Source organism: Chanodichthys erythropterus, chromosome 20 (genome assembly GCF_024489055.1).
Source record: "Chanodichthys erythropterus isolate Z2021 chromosome 20, ASM2448905v1, whole genome shotgun sequence".
NCBI lineage: Eukaryota > Metazoa > Chordata > Actinopteri > Cypriniformes > Xenocyprididae > Chanodichthys > Chanodichthys erythropterus.
The window spans coordinates 13,304,841-13,321,861 of record NC_090240.1 but is presented as its reverse complement, the minus strand read 5'-3'; the positions used below and the strand labels follow the sequence as shown (position 1 = coordinate 13,321,861).

The following is a 17,021-nucleotide window of genomic DNA, read 5'->3' as shown; positions in this document are numbered from 1 at the left end:
GCTACCTCTTCTATTATTTCAGCTCACCAGACGCCTCCCTGCATGCATATATGTCCTGCTATAGCCAATAAAAACCTCTGTGAATGAAGGAGACGAGAAAAAAAAGCCAAGTCCTTTGAACCGAACCAAGCCAAATGCTGAGCAGCTGGGTGAAGTGTAACTTAAGTGGACTGGCTGTTCATTCATAAAGACAGATGGAAACATACACTTCCCAGCCCTTTTTCAGTAGGTTTTGGTTAATGGTTGCTGTCATCTCCCTGACGAGGCTTCGATGGGAAATGTTTCATAGGCTTTCGTGATCTGTGAAAGGGTTAACTCCATCGGCCTTGAGAAGAGCTGAGAGTATTTGCTTGTTTTTGTATGTGTGTGAACAGACACACACCCACTCATTGACTCTGAAGAGAGCAGTGAAACAGGTCCGGACATGTTTCACATTTCAGTTAATGTGATACATTTTCTCACAAATTAAGTTCCTGGTGAGGTTTATCAGAAGAAATTAAAGGTACAATATGTAAAATTTTTGCAGTAAAATATCCAAAAACCACTAGGCTAGTGTTATATATTTTGTCCATCTGATTACAAACAGTATCTCTAATGTTTTCAACTACTTGTAAATCATGAGAAAGTTCCCATTGTAAACAGTGACACGGGGCAGTGCAGTCGCCTGTCAATGACGCCAGTTACCTTTGTTACCGCCTTTACTGACATAGAAACCACATGACAAAAGTGCCGTGGACAAATGCGGAAGTAGTGTCTAGCGTCCAGCAAACCACTAGCTTGCGTCAAGTAGTTCCTTATTTACTTCTTGCACGTTTTATGGTGGATTGTGTTACTTATTTATGGAACATAATTCCTTTTTACCATCTGCCGCTGGTTCTGTCGACAAGGACAGCTCCCGTAAACTCATGACCGGAAAAGCGGAAGCGGCGCCGGCGACTGTGTCATAATAAAAGTCCCGCTGCTCGTGAGGCGTGTGTTGATCAATCGCTCAAGCTCCTCGTTCAGCTCCCGCAACACTCGCTCCTGCTCTGCTTCATACTACAGTAACGTTAATAATCGCATCGAGTTCTTCCAGACTCCAGTCCCTATTCTTTTGCACCGTCCGTTGAGATGGAGACCACATGTCCCAAGTTTCCGCTCTAAAACGTGGCGTCATCAAACTACGCCTTTGTTTTGAATAGGCTTCTAGCGACCTCTAGCGGAAAAAAATATCACAAATTGTACCTTTAAGATTATTAAGTGTAATGACAAAATAATCTTGGCTCACTGTTTGTTCCGGAGTGTCATTATTTCACACCGTTCTCAGTCTGAGAACTTATTTTTTTAATGCAAGTACATAACACACACACACACACACATATACACAGTACTGTGCAAAAGTCTTAGACACGTTAGTATTTCCCCCCCACATACACACACACAAAAAGGTTTTAAGACAGTTATTTAGATCTTTTGCTGTAGTGTGCCAGTAGGAAATATCAGTTTACATTTCCAAACATTCCTTTTGCTATTAATTGTAATAATCCAGGGAGATTTTTGTATGCACAAGGAGTCTGACAACAACCGATATGATCTGATCTCACCACCATCGAATCCGTCTGTGATTACATGAAGAAACAGATGAAACTGAGACAAACCAAATCCAGGAGAACTGTAATAACCTCCCTGCAAAGCTACAGTACTGTGAAGAGTTTTAGGCACTTAGTTTAATGCTGTAAAGTGAGGATGCTTTCAAAAATACTGTCATAAATAGATGTTATTTGTCAATTAACTTCTATTAACTAAATCAAATCGATATTTGGTGTGATCACCCTTTGCCAGCTTTTGTCCTAGATACACTTTTCAGGTAGCTTTTCATTGTAACTATTAATGACAAAAGGAATGTTTGGAAATGTAAACTGATATTTCCTACTGTGCAAAAGATATAAATAACTGGCTAAAACCCTCTTTTCTTTTTTTTCTTTTTTATGCACTTTTCCACAGTGCTATAACCATATCTATATCATAACATTTATTTTAAATGTATTATTTTATTGAATTTACATTGTTACTATTTAAAAAAGAATGCTGTTCTTTTGAACTTTTATTCATCAAAGAATTCTGGTTTCCATAAAAATATGAAGCAGAAAAACTGTTTTCAGCATTGATAATAATAATACATGTTTCTTGAGCAGCAAATCAGCATATTAGAATGATTTCTGAAGGATCATGTGACACTGAAGACTGGAGTAATGATGCTGAAAATTCAGATTTGATCACAGAAATAAATTACATTTTAAAATACATTCGGATAGAAAACAGCTATTTTAAATTGTAAATGTATTTCATAGTATTATTGTTTTACTGTATTTTTGTGCAGGACATCATGTAACTGGTGAGTAATTTCTTTGTATGTATTCTTTTTTCTTTTTTTTTTTTTTTTGAACGTTGGCATAACTAAGCACTCTATTGCGGTAAAGTGTATTAAGAGAGTGATTCATCATTTGAATCACCTACAGAACCACAGATATCAAGTATGTTAGATAAACACAGATGAGATTTAGAGCGAGAGGGGAAACAAAATACGCTTGGAGCGCTGGTGAAAGTGACAGAACAGCACAGGAGGTGTGAATCTCCCACACATGGCACACATGCCGTCACCTGGCAGTGTCACTGTTGTTTTCAAGTGCTGTAATAGTTGTTTCCCTGCAGCAGTGAAAAGCCTTCATGCTTTTGGGGCGGCAGTGGGCTGAAGGGAATTTCTGCTGCACATACACATGAGGCTTATGCAATCAGACCTCTGAATCACTGGCCTTGACTGCAAATAGAGCAGATCTCTTTTTAAAGATGCACTTACTTATTATCATTCTCTCATGATTCATTTTTAAAGTGTGTTTTATGCTTATAGCTGTAAGGCAGATGTGTATTGATATTCTTCAGGCAGGTTTTTCTTCAATTAATTCAACCCAAAATGCTTGGCATATGGACAACATTCAAACTTTGTTTTGTAGCCTTAGGTGTGCTATTTTGGTCTTTTATAAGCTTCATACTGGGGTGCTTCATTCATGACAATTGTTTGACTTGATAAAATAGCATACTCAAAAATCTAAATATTACAGCAATGATGTCACTGTGAAATGTGCATATGGATTCCTGATTGGCTGCTTTTACAGACCAGAAACCTAAACTTTCCTAAAGTTTTAGCAACTTTGGGAACACTGGGTATGTCCTTTATAAAACATAAATTGTATGTTTGTTTGTTCCAGAACTCCATGAAGGTGATGTTTAAGTGTCTGTGGAAGAACTGTGAAAAAGTCCTCAGCACCTCCTCAGGGATCCAGCGCCACATCCGCACCGTCCACCTGGGGTAAGCGTCAGTCGGACAAATCAAACCTGGAATAGATGATCATGTTTGTTCTGCAGTTTGAACATTTACTCAAGCAATTTGTTTGCCCACACTAGACATGACTCGACTACAAGACGTGACAAAGTCAATCAAAAATCACAGCCAATCAGGAGAGTGTGTGGGCGGAGTCTCTCTGCAAGCGCACTGCACTCACAATGAATTCATAAATATTACACAGATTTAAAGGGTTAGTTCACCCAAAAATGACATTTCTGTCATTAATTACTCACCCTCATGTCGTTCCACACCCGTAAGACCTTCGTTCATCTTCGGAACACAAATTAAGATATTTTTGATGAAATTCGAGAGCTTTCTGACAATTATCACAATTACCACTTTCAAGGTTCAGAAAGGTAGTAAAGACATTGTTAAAATAGTCTATGTAACTATAGTGATTCAACCTTAAATTGTTGAATAAAGTCATTTTTGTTTGTTTTTTTGCACACAAAAAGTATTCTCGTCGCTGGAGTGAACTAATCCTTCAACATCTTTGTCATTGAATATAATTGTTTGTTCACAGTTGAATGTTCTTGTTTCTTTTTATTTTCAAGATCTCTGGTGAATTTTCCATTTCAGTACAGCCAGAAAGGTCACGTAAAATGATATTCAAACTAACATTAAATTCTTTAAACATTAAAAAAGCACATGATCAGTACCTGAGATTATCACTGTCATACTTTGTATGTTGTTTTAGTTGCGACGTCGCAGAAATAGAAACTGTCACAGTGTTAAAAGCAAATATGGGGTCGAGGACATATTGGCAATCTTTCAGGGGCGTTCCCTGCATGGAGGAAAGGGAGGCAGTGTCTCCTCAAAAAAACTGGATGAGAAAATAATCAATAATACAAAATGTGACATTAAAAGTGTGAAAGTCGTTTTTATAAAGTAACACTGTCCAACAGTGACACCCACAGGTCAAGTTACAGCGATAGATCCCAGATCCCATTGACTTTTAACAGACCCCATAAAGCGTGCGGTGGGTTTAGTGGGGGGTAATTGAGAAAGAATGGGGGGAAAGTCACATGAGAGGAGGCAATGCCTCCATCGCGCCATGATTGGATATGATTGATTATGATTGGTCCGTGTGATAAATCCCACCTCTTGTTTACGTTTACGTTCTGCATGTTCCTGAACCAAGACAATGATGGCATTAATGGGAAGACTTATTAAAAAGTAAGTAAACAACTCAGGCATTTAGATATCACTGCTTTGTGTCATGTCAAAATCAAACTTGAAATGGGCTGAAAACATGATGAAAATTTAAAAAATGAAAATTAAAGGTACAGTGTAGCTACAAGCTTGATGATTGCTGAAAATAAGTTGACTATTAAAAAGAAAAAGCTGAACATTAGATCACAAATAAAATATATTGTTTAAATTATCACTGTCTTTAGTTATTATTTTGGAATAAATGTAAAAATGCATAAAAACACTAACTTGATGAAATTTATACTTGATTTTAATAAATGCAACATTATACAGTGTAAAACTACAAAATAGAATTGTATTTGGTCTCTCTTTTTTATGTAATACTTATTTAACCAGGAAAAGTAAGTGTAACAGGGACATACATTTATATTTGATGTATGTGTAAAAAAATGCGTCCTCATTTTAAATTCACTACTCTCTTTTTAGTAAATGTAATGTTAACTTTTAAAGCTTTAGAGGCGGAGATGATTTTGTCCATATGAAGGGTGCAATTTGTCTGTCAGTCTCTGAGGATGGGGCAGCTCAGGGTGCTCTTCCCTTTCTGAGCACCATAACAGGAGGTAGAGAGGGAAACACATTCTGATGGAAGTAGTAAGAGTGTTTTTATAGCCTCTTGTTGCTACCTGACCATCCCATGTAAATCAAGCCTCTGTTATGACATTGGCACTGCTGCCCCCTGCTGGCTGCCTGTTGACGTGCGCACAAGAGCACCGAGCCTGCAATCCGAGGCTGGCCTAAGTTTTAGTATCATGTGTTTCAGGCGAAATGGAGATTCTGACTACAGCGATGGCGAGGAGGATTTCTACTACTCTGAAATCGAGGTGAACATGGACACTCTTTCGGAGGGGCTGTCCAACCTCACGCCCACCTCTCCTACGACGTCCGGGCCGGCCCCTGTCTTCCCCATCCTGACTTGTGATGTTTCTCGATCTGAGCCCGCCCACATGATCCACACCCCGCTCAGCCAATCAGCACCGTCGGCGCTGTGTCACATCCGCACTGACCACGCTTACCAGGTAACATCGCTCTTCTTCCTATTGAACACACAATCCCTTTCTACCTGCACTTAATAGAGTGCACGTGTCATGTAATGGGTTTGAGGTTTAGGGATGATGTCTTCATGCACACTCTCCTACAGTTCTTTCGTCAATCTGTGTGTGGGTGGACTTTGAGAACATGATATTCTTTCAGATCCCCCACGCAAGGCTCTGTTTTTGTTATTAATGCAGCTCAAATCTCTCACCATCAGGGTCAGAGTCAAAAAAGCTTTGTTATCATGGCTATAAAATCAAAATCAAAAGAAAAAAATGTAATATATTTTGTCTGAAGACTCATTTTGCATTATTTTCATGACAATTAATTGCAGTTCCCTAATATTCTCATTAGCATGTGTCTTACAGGTATAGTTCACCCTAAAATTCTCACCCTCATGTTGATGCAAACCCATAATCCTTCTGTTCATCTTTGAAACACAAATGAAGATATCTTTAATATTTTCTCATAATTTCTGTCCATTCATTGAAAGTTCATACCAATGACGAATCCATATCAATCAAGTCTTCTAAAGAGACTTCTTTGTATGAGGAAAAAAATTAATGTGGACTTTTAGTCACATATGAAGTGTGCAAATTTTGGTTTGGGCAATGGAATGGCAAAAATGACGAGAGAATATTAAAAATATCTTCATTTTTGTTTAAAGATACAGAACTCTTAGGGGTTTAGAATGATATGAAGGTGAGTAAATATTGTCAGAAATTTAATATTTGAGTGAATACATCATAAAAAGCATAAGCATACTACCATAAATACACAAAAGCATAAACAAGTACTACCATGATGTATAAATACAATTGCATTACAGTTCTGAGAATTTTGGGAGGAATTCTGCTTAACTGTTGTCAATAATATGCAAATAATCTTAAAGGGCCAAAAAAACGAGCTTCATTTTCTTAAAACTGTAATGTCTTTTTTTCATTTTAGTCATTAATTACCCGTAAGACCTTCGTTCATCTTCACAACACAAATTAAGATAATTTTGATGAAATCTGAGAGATTTCTATCCCTCCGTAGACTGTAGTCACATTGACTATTTTAACGATGTCTTTACTACCTTTCTGGGCCTTGAAAGTGGTAATTGTGTTGCAGTCTATGGAGGGACAGAAAGATTGTCAGATTTCAACAAAAATATCTTAATTTGTGTTTTGAAGATGAACGAAGGTCTTACAGGTGTGGAACGACATGAGGGCGAGTAATTAATGAGAGAATTTTCGTTGCTGGGGGAACAGACCCTTTGATTCAATATATATATTCTTGGAAAACAAGAAATCTTGCAAGTGCACTTATCTTGTTTTAAGGATGTTTTACAGGAAAACAAAATTTGTTTGCAATGCAATTAGTGTGTAGCCTACTTTCTGCATCTCTTTGCAGGAGTTTTTCTTGAGAAATTTTGTCCTAAATGGAATGAATGACCTTTCTGAAATCTTTCAAACGGGCAGAGATTTATATATCTGACCTTTGCTCGCGCACCAGATTGAGGGCTCTGTTAAATATCAAAAAGCCAGACTACTGCATACACGTCTCTTTAATTGCCGAAGTCCATTTTGTTGACGTATTTATGGGTCAGTGTGATGAGGTCAGGATTTCAGGACCAGGTCGGATAGGTTGAGTATCAGACTGTCTCATTTCTAATGGCTTGTCATGATGGAGTCTTTGAGGCAGCTCTTCTTGGCTGTCAGTGGGTTGTGGTTGTACTTAACAGTGTTTTCTCTTCCTCTCTCCGCTGGCTTTGCTAATACCGCCTCTTACACACACTATGTTTTTCAGGCTACAACCCCTGTCAGCATTCCCAGCATGCCCTCTGAACCACCTCACAGTGAGGATAGGATTAGTGTATCCTGGCAGTCGCCCCCTGTCATATATAAAGCTCTACCGGTGAGATGGCTCCTTTCTTTCTCTCTTTCTTGTTTTCTCACAATCTCTCTTTCTGTCAGAGACGCAGTCAACAGAGTTTGTCATCTTGTGAAAGACTTAGCTCACTAAATATTGAAAGGGCAGTGATCCTGTAAAGCTTGGTCGACTTTTATTTGTCACTCCCAGCTTGTCTTTCTCTGTCTCTTGGGGTCTTTCAGTAGTTGCACTTGCATGACTTTTGGTTTCCTGTCTCAGATGCTTTTGCAGAACACAGAAAGTAGCTTCCAAACCCCTGTTACAGGTTGACATCTGCAGAAATCTAGAACCTGTCAAAAAGACAGTGTTTATGAACTAGTTATGAAAATATATTGTGATCAGGGATGCACCGTAATGGACCAGTAGCGGCGTTTGCTAAGAAAGTTTTGCTATTACTGTTATTTTGCCTTAGAAACTAACCATGAGAATAACCATCTAGAATCTGACAGAACACTCAGACAGCAACCACCCACAATACACAAACATTGTTTTGCACAGACAATACTCACATTTTTTTTATTTATTTTTTTTTAGAAATGATAATATATAATGGTGTGATAACAGGTATCAAAACACTCAAGGCTGAGTAAAAGAGAAAAGATGAACAACAATTACTTTTATAACCTGCCATTAAATTATTTACTGTTTTAATTGTGTGTATATATGTATTAATGTTCAAAAGTTTGGTTTTGGCAGTTTTTTTCTCTTTTTTTTTTGAAAGAAATTAATACTCTTATTCTAATTATTCTAATTCTGATCAAAAGTGACAGTAAAGACATTTATAATGCTAAAAAACATTTCTATTTCGAATCAGTGCTGTTCTTTTGAACTTTCTATTTATCCTAAAAACCTGCAAAAAAACCTAAACTTTCTATTTATCCTAAAAAAAGAAAAAAACAAAACGTATTACAGTTTCCTCAAAAATATTAAGCAGCACAAATGTTTTCAACATTGATAATAATCAGAAATGTTTCTTGAGCAGCAAATCATCATATTAGAATGACTTCTGAAGGATCATGTGACACTGAAGACTGGAGTAATGATGATCACAGGAATAAATTACAAATATTCAAGTATATTAACTTCCCCGACTTTGATGGAATTTTCCGTCATTTAAGACACAACACTTCCCAGACTTTGACGGAATTTTCCGCCATTAAAGACACAACGCTTCCCAGACATTGACGGGATTTTCCGTCATTTAAGACACAACACTATAGACACAACCCTTCCCCGACTTTGATGGAATTTTCCGTCATTAAAGACACAACATTTCCCAGACTTCGATGGGATTTTCTGTCATTTAAGACGCAACACTTCCCAGACTTCAACAGGATTTTCCATCATTTAAGACACAACGTTTCCCTGACTTTGATGGAATTTTCTGTCATTTAAGACACAACGCTTCCCCGACTTTGATGGAATTTTTTGTCATTTACAGTCTTTTTTCCAAATTGCTTACAATTTTTCAAACAATGGCTCCATTTCTCAAAACTCTACACACAAACCCACAAAACATGCACACAACATGCAAAACGTCACACACATCTTTCAAAATCAATCACTTCACTCAAAACTATTTTAACTATTTAAAAAATTGTGTTTTTGTGTAGTAACTCTACACACAAACATAAAATGATTAGCCACATACACACCAAACACACTGAGGTGAAAAATGTAAAACACTATTATCTTGTGTCTTTAGCTTGTTCAGTGTGCAGTGGAGTGTATAGGAATTTGTCATAGCACTCACATGTACATTTGCACAAATACAGTATATATGCACAACTGATGAATTTTACACAGTTATGGAAGTGAACTGAATCAATACTGAACTGACTTGAGATATGTATAATGACACAGTTGGCTTGTTAGAGCAGAATTGTTACGATTGTAAAGCTGTTGTGAAACAATCTAAATTGTATAAAGCGCTATAGTGTGTATATATATATATATATATATATATATATATATATATATATATATATATATATATATATATATATATATATATATATATATATATATATATATATATATATATATATATATATATATATATAATATTTATATATTGTCAGGCTGTGTTCATGAAGGAAGATAAAGAAGAACAGGTTCAAATACAAAAATCCAAGTTTAATCCAAACAGTAGGCAGATACACACAACGTATTAAGATGGCTGATGGATCCGCCAGTGCAGACGGAGAGGTGATGGAGACGAGCGACATCGCTGGTTCTGGAGACCCAGGCAATGTTGCGGCAACGACCGTCAAAGGCATAGCCAGAGTACCCGAGGGCTGAGGAGGATCCGGTGTGACCGAGGACAGAGGCAACACCGAGGGGAAGGAGGAGCCTGCTGACGTCATAGGGGCGGAGAGACGGAGTGCAGCGGACAGCAAGTCTCTGACAGAAGAGGTGCGACGATGGACCAAGGGAGAGCCGGCAGGTCGAGGGAACCCAGGGGAACTGGAAGTCCGATGGTTTCCGGTGAAGCCGTAGGTGGGAGGAGCCCTGACGGAGCCAACAGGTCGACAGGCCAAAATGGAGGGAGGAACCCAGAGGCCAGAGGCGGAGTCGCAGGATCCTCAGGTGATGGTTGGAGGACTGGCTGAGCTCTGGGGTGATGGATGTGGTGAGGATATCGACGGCGTAACGGTGAGTAATAAACAGTCTTTAAAGTCATTAGTATCGTTTAGAAACGGTGATGAAGATGAAGATGCTGGATGGGAAAGGGTGGGAGATGGAACGTCCTCACTGAAGTCAATCAGCCAGTCCTCATCCTCTGTTGTCATGACTCCCTCGTCCGCTGATGTCGCTGGCTCACACCCCTGGTCAGACTTGTGGTAGGGCTGTACATCCGGGGCGACGGTCAGCTCTGTCCTCTCTTCCTCGGGCTCTGGCTGATGCGTCGTGGTGGGTGCTGGCTCACCATCTGCGGGGGCACACGCGAGTTCTCCGCGGTCAAGGGTGGAGATACGGGCTCTGGGTCTGACTGTGCTCCAGATCGAGACGCAATGCTCTCCAGACACCGAATGACAGTTTCTCTCCAGTTCAGTCCGGTGGTGTCTGGGAGGTCGAGGCTTTGGTGGAAAGTAGCCCCAATCCAGAACAAGGTCTTGAGGGTCTCATTGTCCAGGGAGCTGGTGACGGCCAAACAAATAAAGTCAAAAGAAAAAAGGTCTGGGCTCTCTTGAGTCCGGACGAGCATTATTGCCCTCTCATCCATTTCAGGTGGTCCGTTCATCTGTCAGGCTCAGTTCATAAAGGAAGATGAAGAAGAACAGGTTCAAACACAAAAATCCAAGTTTAATCCAAACAGGCAGGTAGGCAGATACACACAATGTCAAAAGATGGAGAACGGACAATGAACAGAACTGAAACAGGAACTTATATACACAAAGGGGAATTAACTGATGACGTGCAGCTGTGGAGATGATTAGTGTCCATGGTTACAAGTGAATGTGCGTAGGTGAGGAACAGGAGGGATGCTGGAAAATGGAGTGCTATTGCTGGTGACTGTGATATATATTCTATATATATTTATATATATATATATATTTTTTTTTTTTCTTAAAACACTGAGTTTTGATTTCTAAGTGATCAATTTATGTAGAAGAGTTTTCACACATGATGTTTGTGTGTAAGTAAATAGAGAACTGTGTTTAGAGTTCTGCAAAAAGTTTGTTTTACAATTGCAAACTGAGTGTAAAGCACGTAATGTGCTTGTAGTTTTGCAGAATTGGTCTGAGGATTCAGCACATGAGTGAATGGTTTCACTGAGTGGGCTTTAAGTATCACTTTTAGTGTGTAAACAATTTGAAAAAACTGTAAGATACAATGCTTCCCCGACATTGACAGAATTTTCCATCAGTTAAGATACAACGCTTCCCGACATTGACGGAATTTTTGAGAAGAGTCTGTCTGCATCCCGCGGTAATACAAACCAAGTTACAAGTTACACCTATTACTACAAGTTTCGCTTCCCACAAAGAAACGAGCCTGAAACAATCTTTTTTTCAAGTAGATTTATTGTGTTTTTAAATGTTTGTAAGGATAACTTATATTGCTTTCAAATCTTATGAAGTGTGAAATACCAGCAATTAGTAAAAAATAATGAAAGAAATGAAACTATCAAATACAAACTCATGGTAATTATATCTAAAAACCTACTTCCAACCCTAAACCTTACCCTAAGCCTACCCATTTAATAAAATTAAAATTACTGTTTCATTACTAAAATACTATTAGGACTTGCGGCATCTGTTGAATATGATTTGTATACCTTATCACTAGGTGGCGATAATGAAGCTTATAAATGCAAGGAAAGTGGAGTAGAAGAAAAGCTTTACTAGTGACAACAGGCCCTGCATTCCATTCGGAAGGGCTCATCCCTATCATAGGATCATGGGGGCCCGAAGTGTCCATCAGTTGTACCCTTCGAAATCCTTCATTCTGAAGGGCCCTTTGAAGTGGCCAGTTTTGAACACTTTGGTTTGGAACGACCCTTCAATATGGTGGCCATGATAGTTTTCACTTCGAAGTGCCCTTCGGAGGGTGATTTATCCCGTTTGGAACGCATCAAGGTTGTGTCTAGAAGGGATACAGCAACGGCCGGAAATGAGGCAAAATTTCATTATAAAATAACAGTAAATTAATTTGCTACTTATCAGATTGTATTTTATTAACGACTACACCTACCCTCAACCCTAAACCTACCCTTACAATACTGCAGTTATTAAATTAAATAAATAAATATTAAAATATCCAGTGGCCATAGCTGTATCCCTTCTAGTCTTTACCGTGACAACATCAGCAATTCTAGAGCGAGGTGCTAATTGGCTGTTTCATTGCAGGGGGCGTAATTTGTAGGGGCGTGGTTTTTAGTTCTGAGGGATGCAGTCACACAGACTTGAAATTTTCCGTCAATCTCCGGATCAAAAGAAGAAGCAGAAACAAGCAATAGAAGCATTGTTTATGCACATGTAAAATAATGTGATCACAAACATTCAACAGCATATAAATAAAAAAACTGCCTAATGTTAACAAATAAAATGTCGACCCAGGACGAGGTACAGGACGAAGATTTGGGGGTGTTGATGGAATCGGATCTGAACGTAGTCTTTTACAAACTATATATTTTTTTTATAAACTTACCCACATTCAAGAGTTGATAAAAAAGAAAGCATGAAGCAGAGGCTCTGTTCTTTCTTTTGATATATTGCATGTTCAGATATTCATACAACAAAATATTCTGGGGAAATTTTTTGTGAAAATTATCAAAAAGGCAACTTTAAAAAAAAAAAAAAAAAAACACCGGTCAGGAAAGAGTTAAAATATAAAACAATAAATGGTAATATTAAATGGTAATTTTTCACAATATAAATTCAGCTTTGCCGAGCATAAAAACCTTCTTTCTAAAACATTCAGAAATCTTGCCAACCCCAAACTTATGAACAGAAGAAGTGTCAGCTGAGATGTAATCATGTCTTCACTTCTTGTGTATTTGGCTGCGCTTTTGTTTAGTCAGATCACCTTTAACATGAAATGCCTTTGCAGGGCCCGATGACTCAAATCCGCACTGTGAGCATTGGTGAGAAAAGACAACCTGTTAACCACACCACTGTCAGCAAACCACACAGCAACAACACCTCTGCTTCCAAACCCACCACTGGAACCAGGTAACCTGTCCGCTGAGCTCATGGCTTCATGATATTTTTGGAGCCTTGCTTCACAGCTAACCGAACTATGTGAAAAATTTCCCCAGGAAACCGCGTGGCGAAGCCAAGAAGTGCCGAAAGGTGTACGGCATGGAGAAGAGGGACCTGTGGTGCACAGCGTGCCGTTGGAAGAAGGCCTGCCAGCGCTTCACTGACTGAGCTTTATCCTTTAGCCCACTTCAAAACGTGCTCTTTTATTGCAGCTGTTCCACGGATTAAGCACCGATATCTCCTGCACAACTCTCACAGGGGACTTGATGAGCTGAGATGGTGTCCGTCTGAGGCGTGTGGCCTTTTAAATGTCACTGATTCCTCCAGGCCACGAGGGGGTGCTCTTTTCCTACTGCTTCCATAGTGGAACAATGAGACTTTTATTCAGAAAAAAAACTGATAAAAAGCTAAAAAGAGGAAAATACTTTGGGGGGAAAAAAAAAAAGCTTTTTGGCTTTTGCTGCATTGCATATTAAGGCAAAAAAAGTTACTTTTTCATAAGTAATCCAGAAATGAAACATTCAAAGCAGATTCTTCAGGCAGTTTATTATACTTGGATGTTTTGTGAGCGTTCTGTGGAATACGGCTAACGATTTTCCATGATTTTAAGTGTGGCAGACTTTATACATAGCAGTTTTTAACTGTTCAAAACTCTGTAAGCTATTTTGACTGGGTATTGAGTATTTTAAACAGTTAACCCTCTCACACCAAGAAACTCAAATTCATTCATGGACATCACTTAAACTTCAACCAACTCGGATTTTGTTCAAAATCGAACTATTTCTGGATTTACCGCTTTATTTTGCCTACAAGCACTTTTAACGGCCATGAAAATCATTTTCCATTTCGATAAAGCAGAGTGCGGTTTAGCATCGCGACTGGCGCGTTCATGTCCACGGTGAGCGTTTCGCCAAATAGTCAAAAACTGTTTCGACACACATTGCTAAAGTAATACCTCTAAACAAGAATGAGCCTTTCAGAGAGAGGCCTCGGTGTACTTCAGCGCGAGTAGTTGTAGTGCAGGAATGTATAATGGCCTCTCTCTGCTCTTACGCACCGAAACTATTCTGTCCCTCACAGATCAACTGCCTCTTTATAAGCTATGAGGTTTATTCCTGTCAGTCCACAGTATTAATTCAATGGCAGGCACTTTAACCAGCCACACGTCATCCCAGCAGGACATCCCAGTCTAATGTGATTCAGAAATCAAGTGTTTTCCACGCAAACACACCTTCCTGCATATGTCGGAGTCTTTGTGGCAAATTCAGGCCACATTGTGCTTCCTAAGAAATAATTTTCTTCTCGTTCAGCTTATGGATATTATTCACGTAAAGGAAACGCTTGCTCTGATAACATGTAGATGTCTTCCACTGTGCTTTCTTTTCATATGGAGGTGATCATGTGATGTTTTCATGTAAACAGGCACACTGTGCTGTCTGACCCTCTCAATATGAGCCAAGCAGCTCTGAGCTGATACACTGCCTAAAAAATGATCAGCTTTGTAATTTTTCCGTTACAAATATCTAGAAGCGCTCAAGATGCATTTACTTAAAGGGATAGTTCACCCATAAATGAAAATTTTGTCATAATTTAACCACCCTCATGTTGTTTCAAACCAGTACGAGTTTCTTTCGTACGTTGAACGCAAAAGAAGATATTTAAAAGAATGTTGGTAATCAAACAGTTGACTTCCGTAGCAGGAAAACAAAATACTAAATGGCTTCCGTCAACTGTCTGGTTGCCAACATTCTTCAAAATATCTTCTTTTGTGTTCAACAGATTACATGATATCAAGTCTTAAGGTGATGATACAGGGCAGCTTTTTGAGCGATGTTGCTCGGGCACTTTCCCATTGAGAATTGGGCAACAAATTTCGATCTAAAGTATCCAGATAGAAATTTGTTGCCACTTCTCAATGGGAAAGTGCCCAAGCAACATTGCTCAAAAAGTTTCCCTGTATCATAATCTTTAGTTTCTGAAAAACATATTTAAATCCAGAAAAAAATATTCTTGTTTTAAGCATAAACTCACTTGATGTGTTTCTGAAAACAAGATGGTTAAATCATGTTGCTCATGTAGTCAATGTATCTTGATTTAAGAATGTTTAGATATTTGTACTGGAAAACAAAAATACTGGGTTAGAAAATCCTGTTTTTGCAGTGAACCCACGAAACACTGACAGTGATTGGACATGTGAATGTGATCTGTATCATTAAAGGGATAGAGTTCACCCCAAAATTTACTGACCCTCATCTCCTTCCAAACCTGTATGAATTTTGTAAAACATCATTTTGGACCCCTTTGACTTTCATTGTATGGACTAAAATGGCATTTGTTTTCCACTGTTTTGGAAAGACATGAGGACTGATGAGGAAATTTGGGGTGAACTATTACTTGGAGGATATTAAAGGAATAGTTGTTGAATAGTTTGGGGGGAATTATTCCTTTGAAAAGAAACTCTAATCCCAATCCTAACACTTTGTGTCAAAACATTTATTTTTCACCCTCCAGGTTGAAGATTAAATCTCGTTTTTTTTTTTCATTTTATCAGACCAAACAAAACTGGCAATCAAAATGTAGCTCCCAAAAATGTAGCGGTTCAAAGAAACAACTGGGCAAGTGCGTAATTACCAAATGTATATAGTATATTGTCCAATCACGGCTTAGAGCAGCTTTGTCTTTCTTTCCCAGCGGTCAGAAAGGAAAGAGCGTCCCTCTCATGATCATAACCTTCACTAAGTGCCAATGAGAAGAACAAGAGGGAAAAAATGTATAATTGCACTAACTTGTACTGCACAAAACGTATATTTTTATGTACCGTTTTTATACGCAGAAATTGAAGTTTTTAAAAAGCAAAACCGCCGTGCTTCTCTTCATCGGGTCAGGGACGGGGTCTTTTCTCTGACCTCGCAACTATAAGCTTACGTGGCGGTACTTTATGGCGGCGTCGTGCTGGTTCAGAGCTTGTGACTGCAGGCTTTGGCGACTAGCCTTCAAACTCATTTCTAGGGAACGTCACTGTCTTGATTTATAATTAAAAATCATTTCTCATGTTAAACATTGTTTTTCTTCATAGGAAAAAGAACCATGACGATTTGGATTTTAGGCATCGAAAACCAGGCCGTCAGACAGTGACGCGTTAAATGCGTTCGTCAATTTCATGGCTGCTTTGCCAAGACTTTGATAATATAATATAAAAACCGTAAGAGTGCTTTTTGTTTTAAAGAATGAATATAATATCATTGTATATTTTGGGGCTGAGGGGAAACGGGGGAAAAAAGAAGCATCGATGAATGTAAAATCTACAAAATGAATAGCGGCTGTCTCACACAAATTTCTTTCGGTCTTTTATTTTCTTTCATATCAAGTAGTTAGAACCACTCAGTGTTTTTTCCTTTCATTTTCATTTTCAGTTGGCGCTTAAATTGATGCGTTTTCATTGTTCTGTGCGAGATATGCGAGTGTGTACATCATGGTGTATGTGTGTATTATTGTGAGGCAGGACGGACGTTGCTATGTGGATCATTGCGTCGACCTGCCCTGCACATTCCGATAGATGAGTTCGTCCGAGCTTTTGTCTGTCTATTCCCTGTTCTTCTAACTTCACTGACTGTTGCTTCTTCAGCCAGGATATTAAGCTAAACAACCAAGAAAATGTGTAAAAGCTCCACTTAGTCTCTTTGTAACTTTCGACACACTTCAGTGTTTAAGAAGCATCTTCACAATAATCCTACTATTCTATAAAGCTTTAACATACATCATACGATTCAAAC

General features: G+C 38.6%; 1 protein-coding gene across 3 annotated transcripts in view; it reads left to right on the top strand.

Annotated features, from left to right (window-relative positions):
• Positions 1-15,096, top strand: part of slc2a4rg (SLC2A4 regulator) — an 82,106-nt gene extending 67,010 nt beyond the window's left edge. The window contains exons 5-9 of one of the 3 annotated variants that reach the window (XM_067370738.1): positions 3,246-3,346; positions 5,355-5,610; positions 7,418-7,525; positions 13,097-13,218; positions 13,305-15,096. In XM_067370738.1, the coding sequence (XP_067226839.1) occupies positions 3,246-3,346; positions 5,355-5,610; positions 7,418-7,525; positions 13,097-13,218; positions 13,305-13,416 (699 nt within the window). In that variant the 3' untranslated portion in view covers positions 13,417-15,096. Of the gene's footprint in view, positions 1-3,245; positions 3,347-5,354; positions 5,611-7,417; positions 7,526-9,689; positions 10,086-13,096; positions 13,219-13,304 lie in introns of those variants that run through there. The other 2 variants (XM_067370739.1, XM_067370740.1) reach the window with 2 other exon arrangements.
• The last annotated feature ends 1,925 nt before the right edge of the window (positions 15,097-17,021 follow it).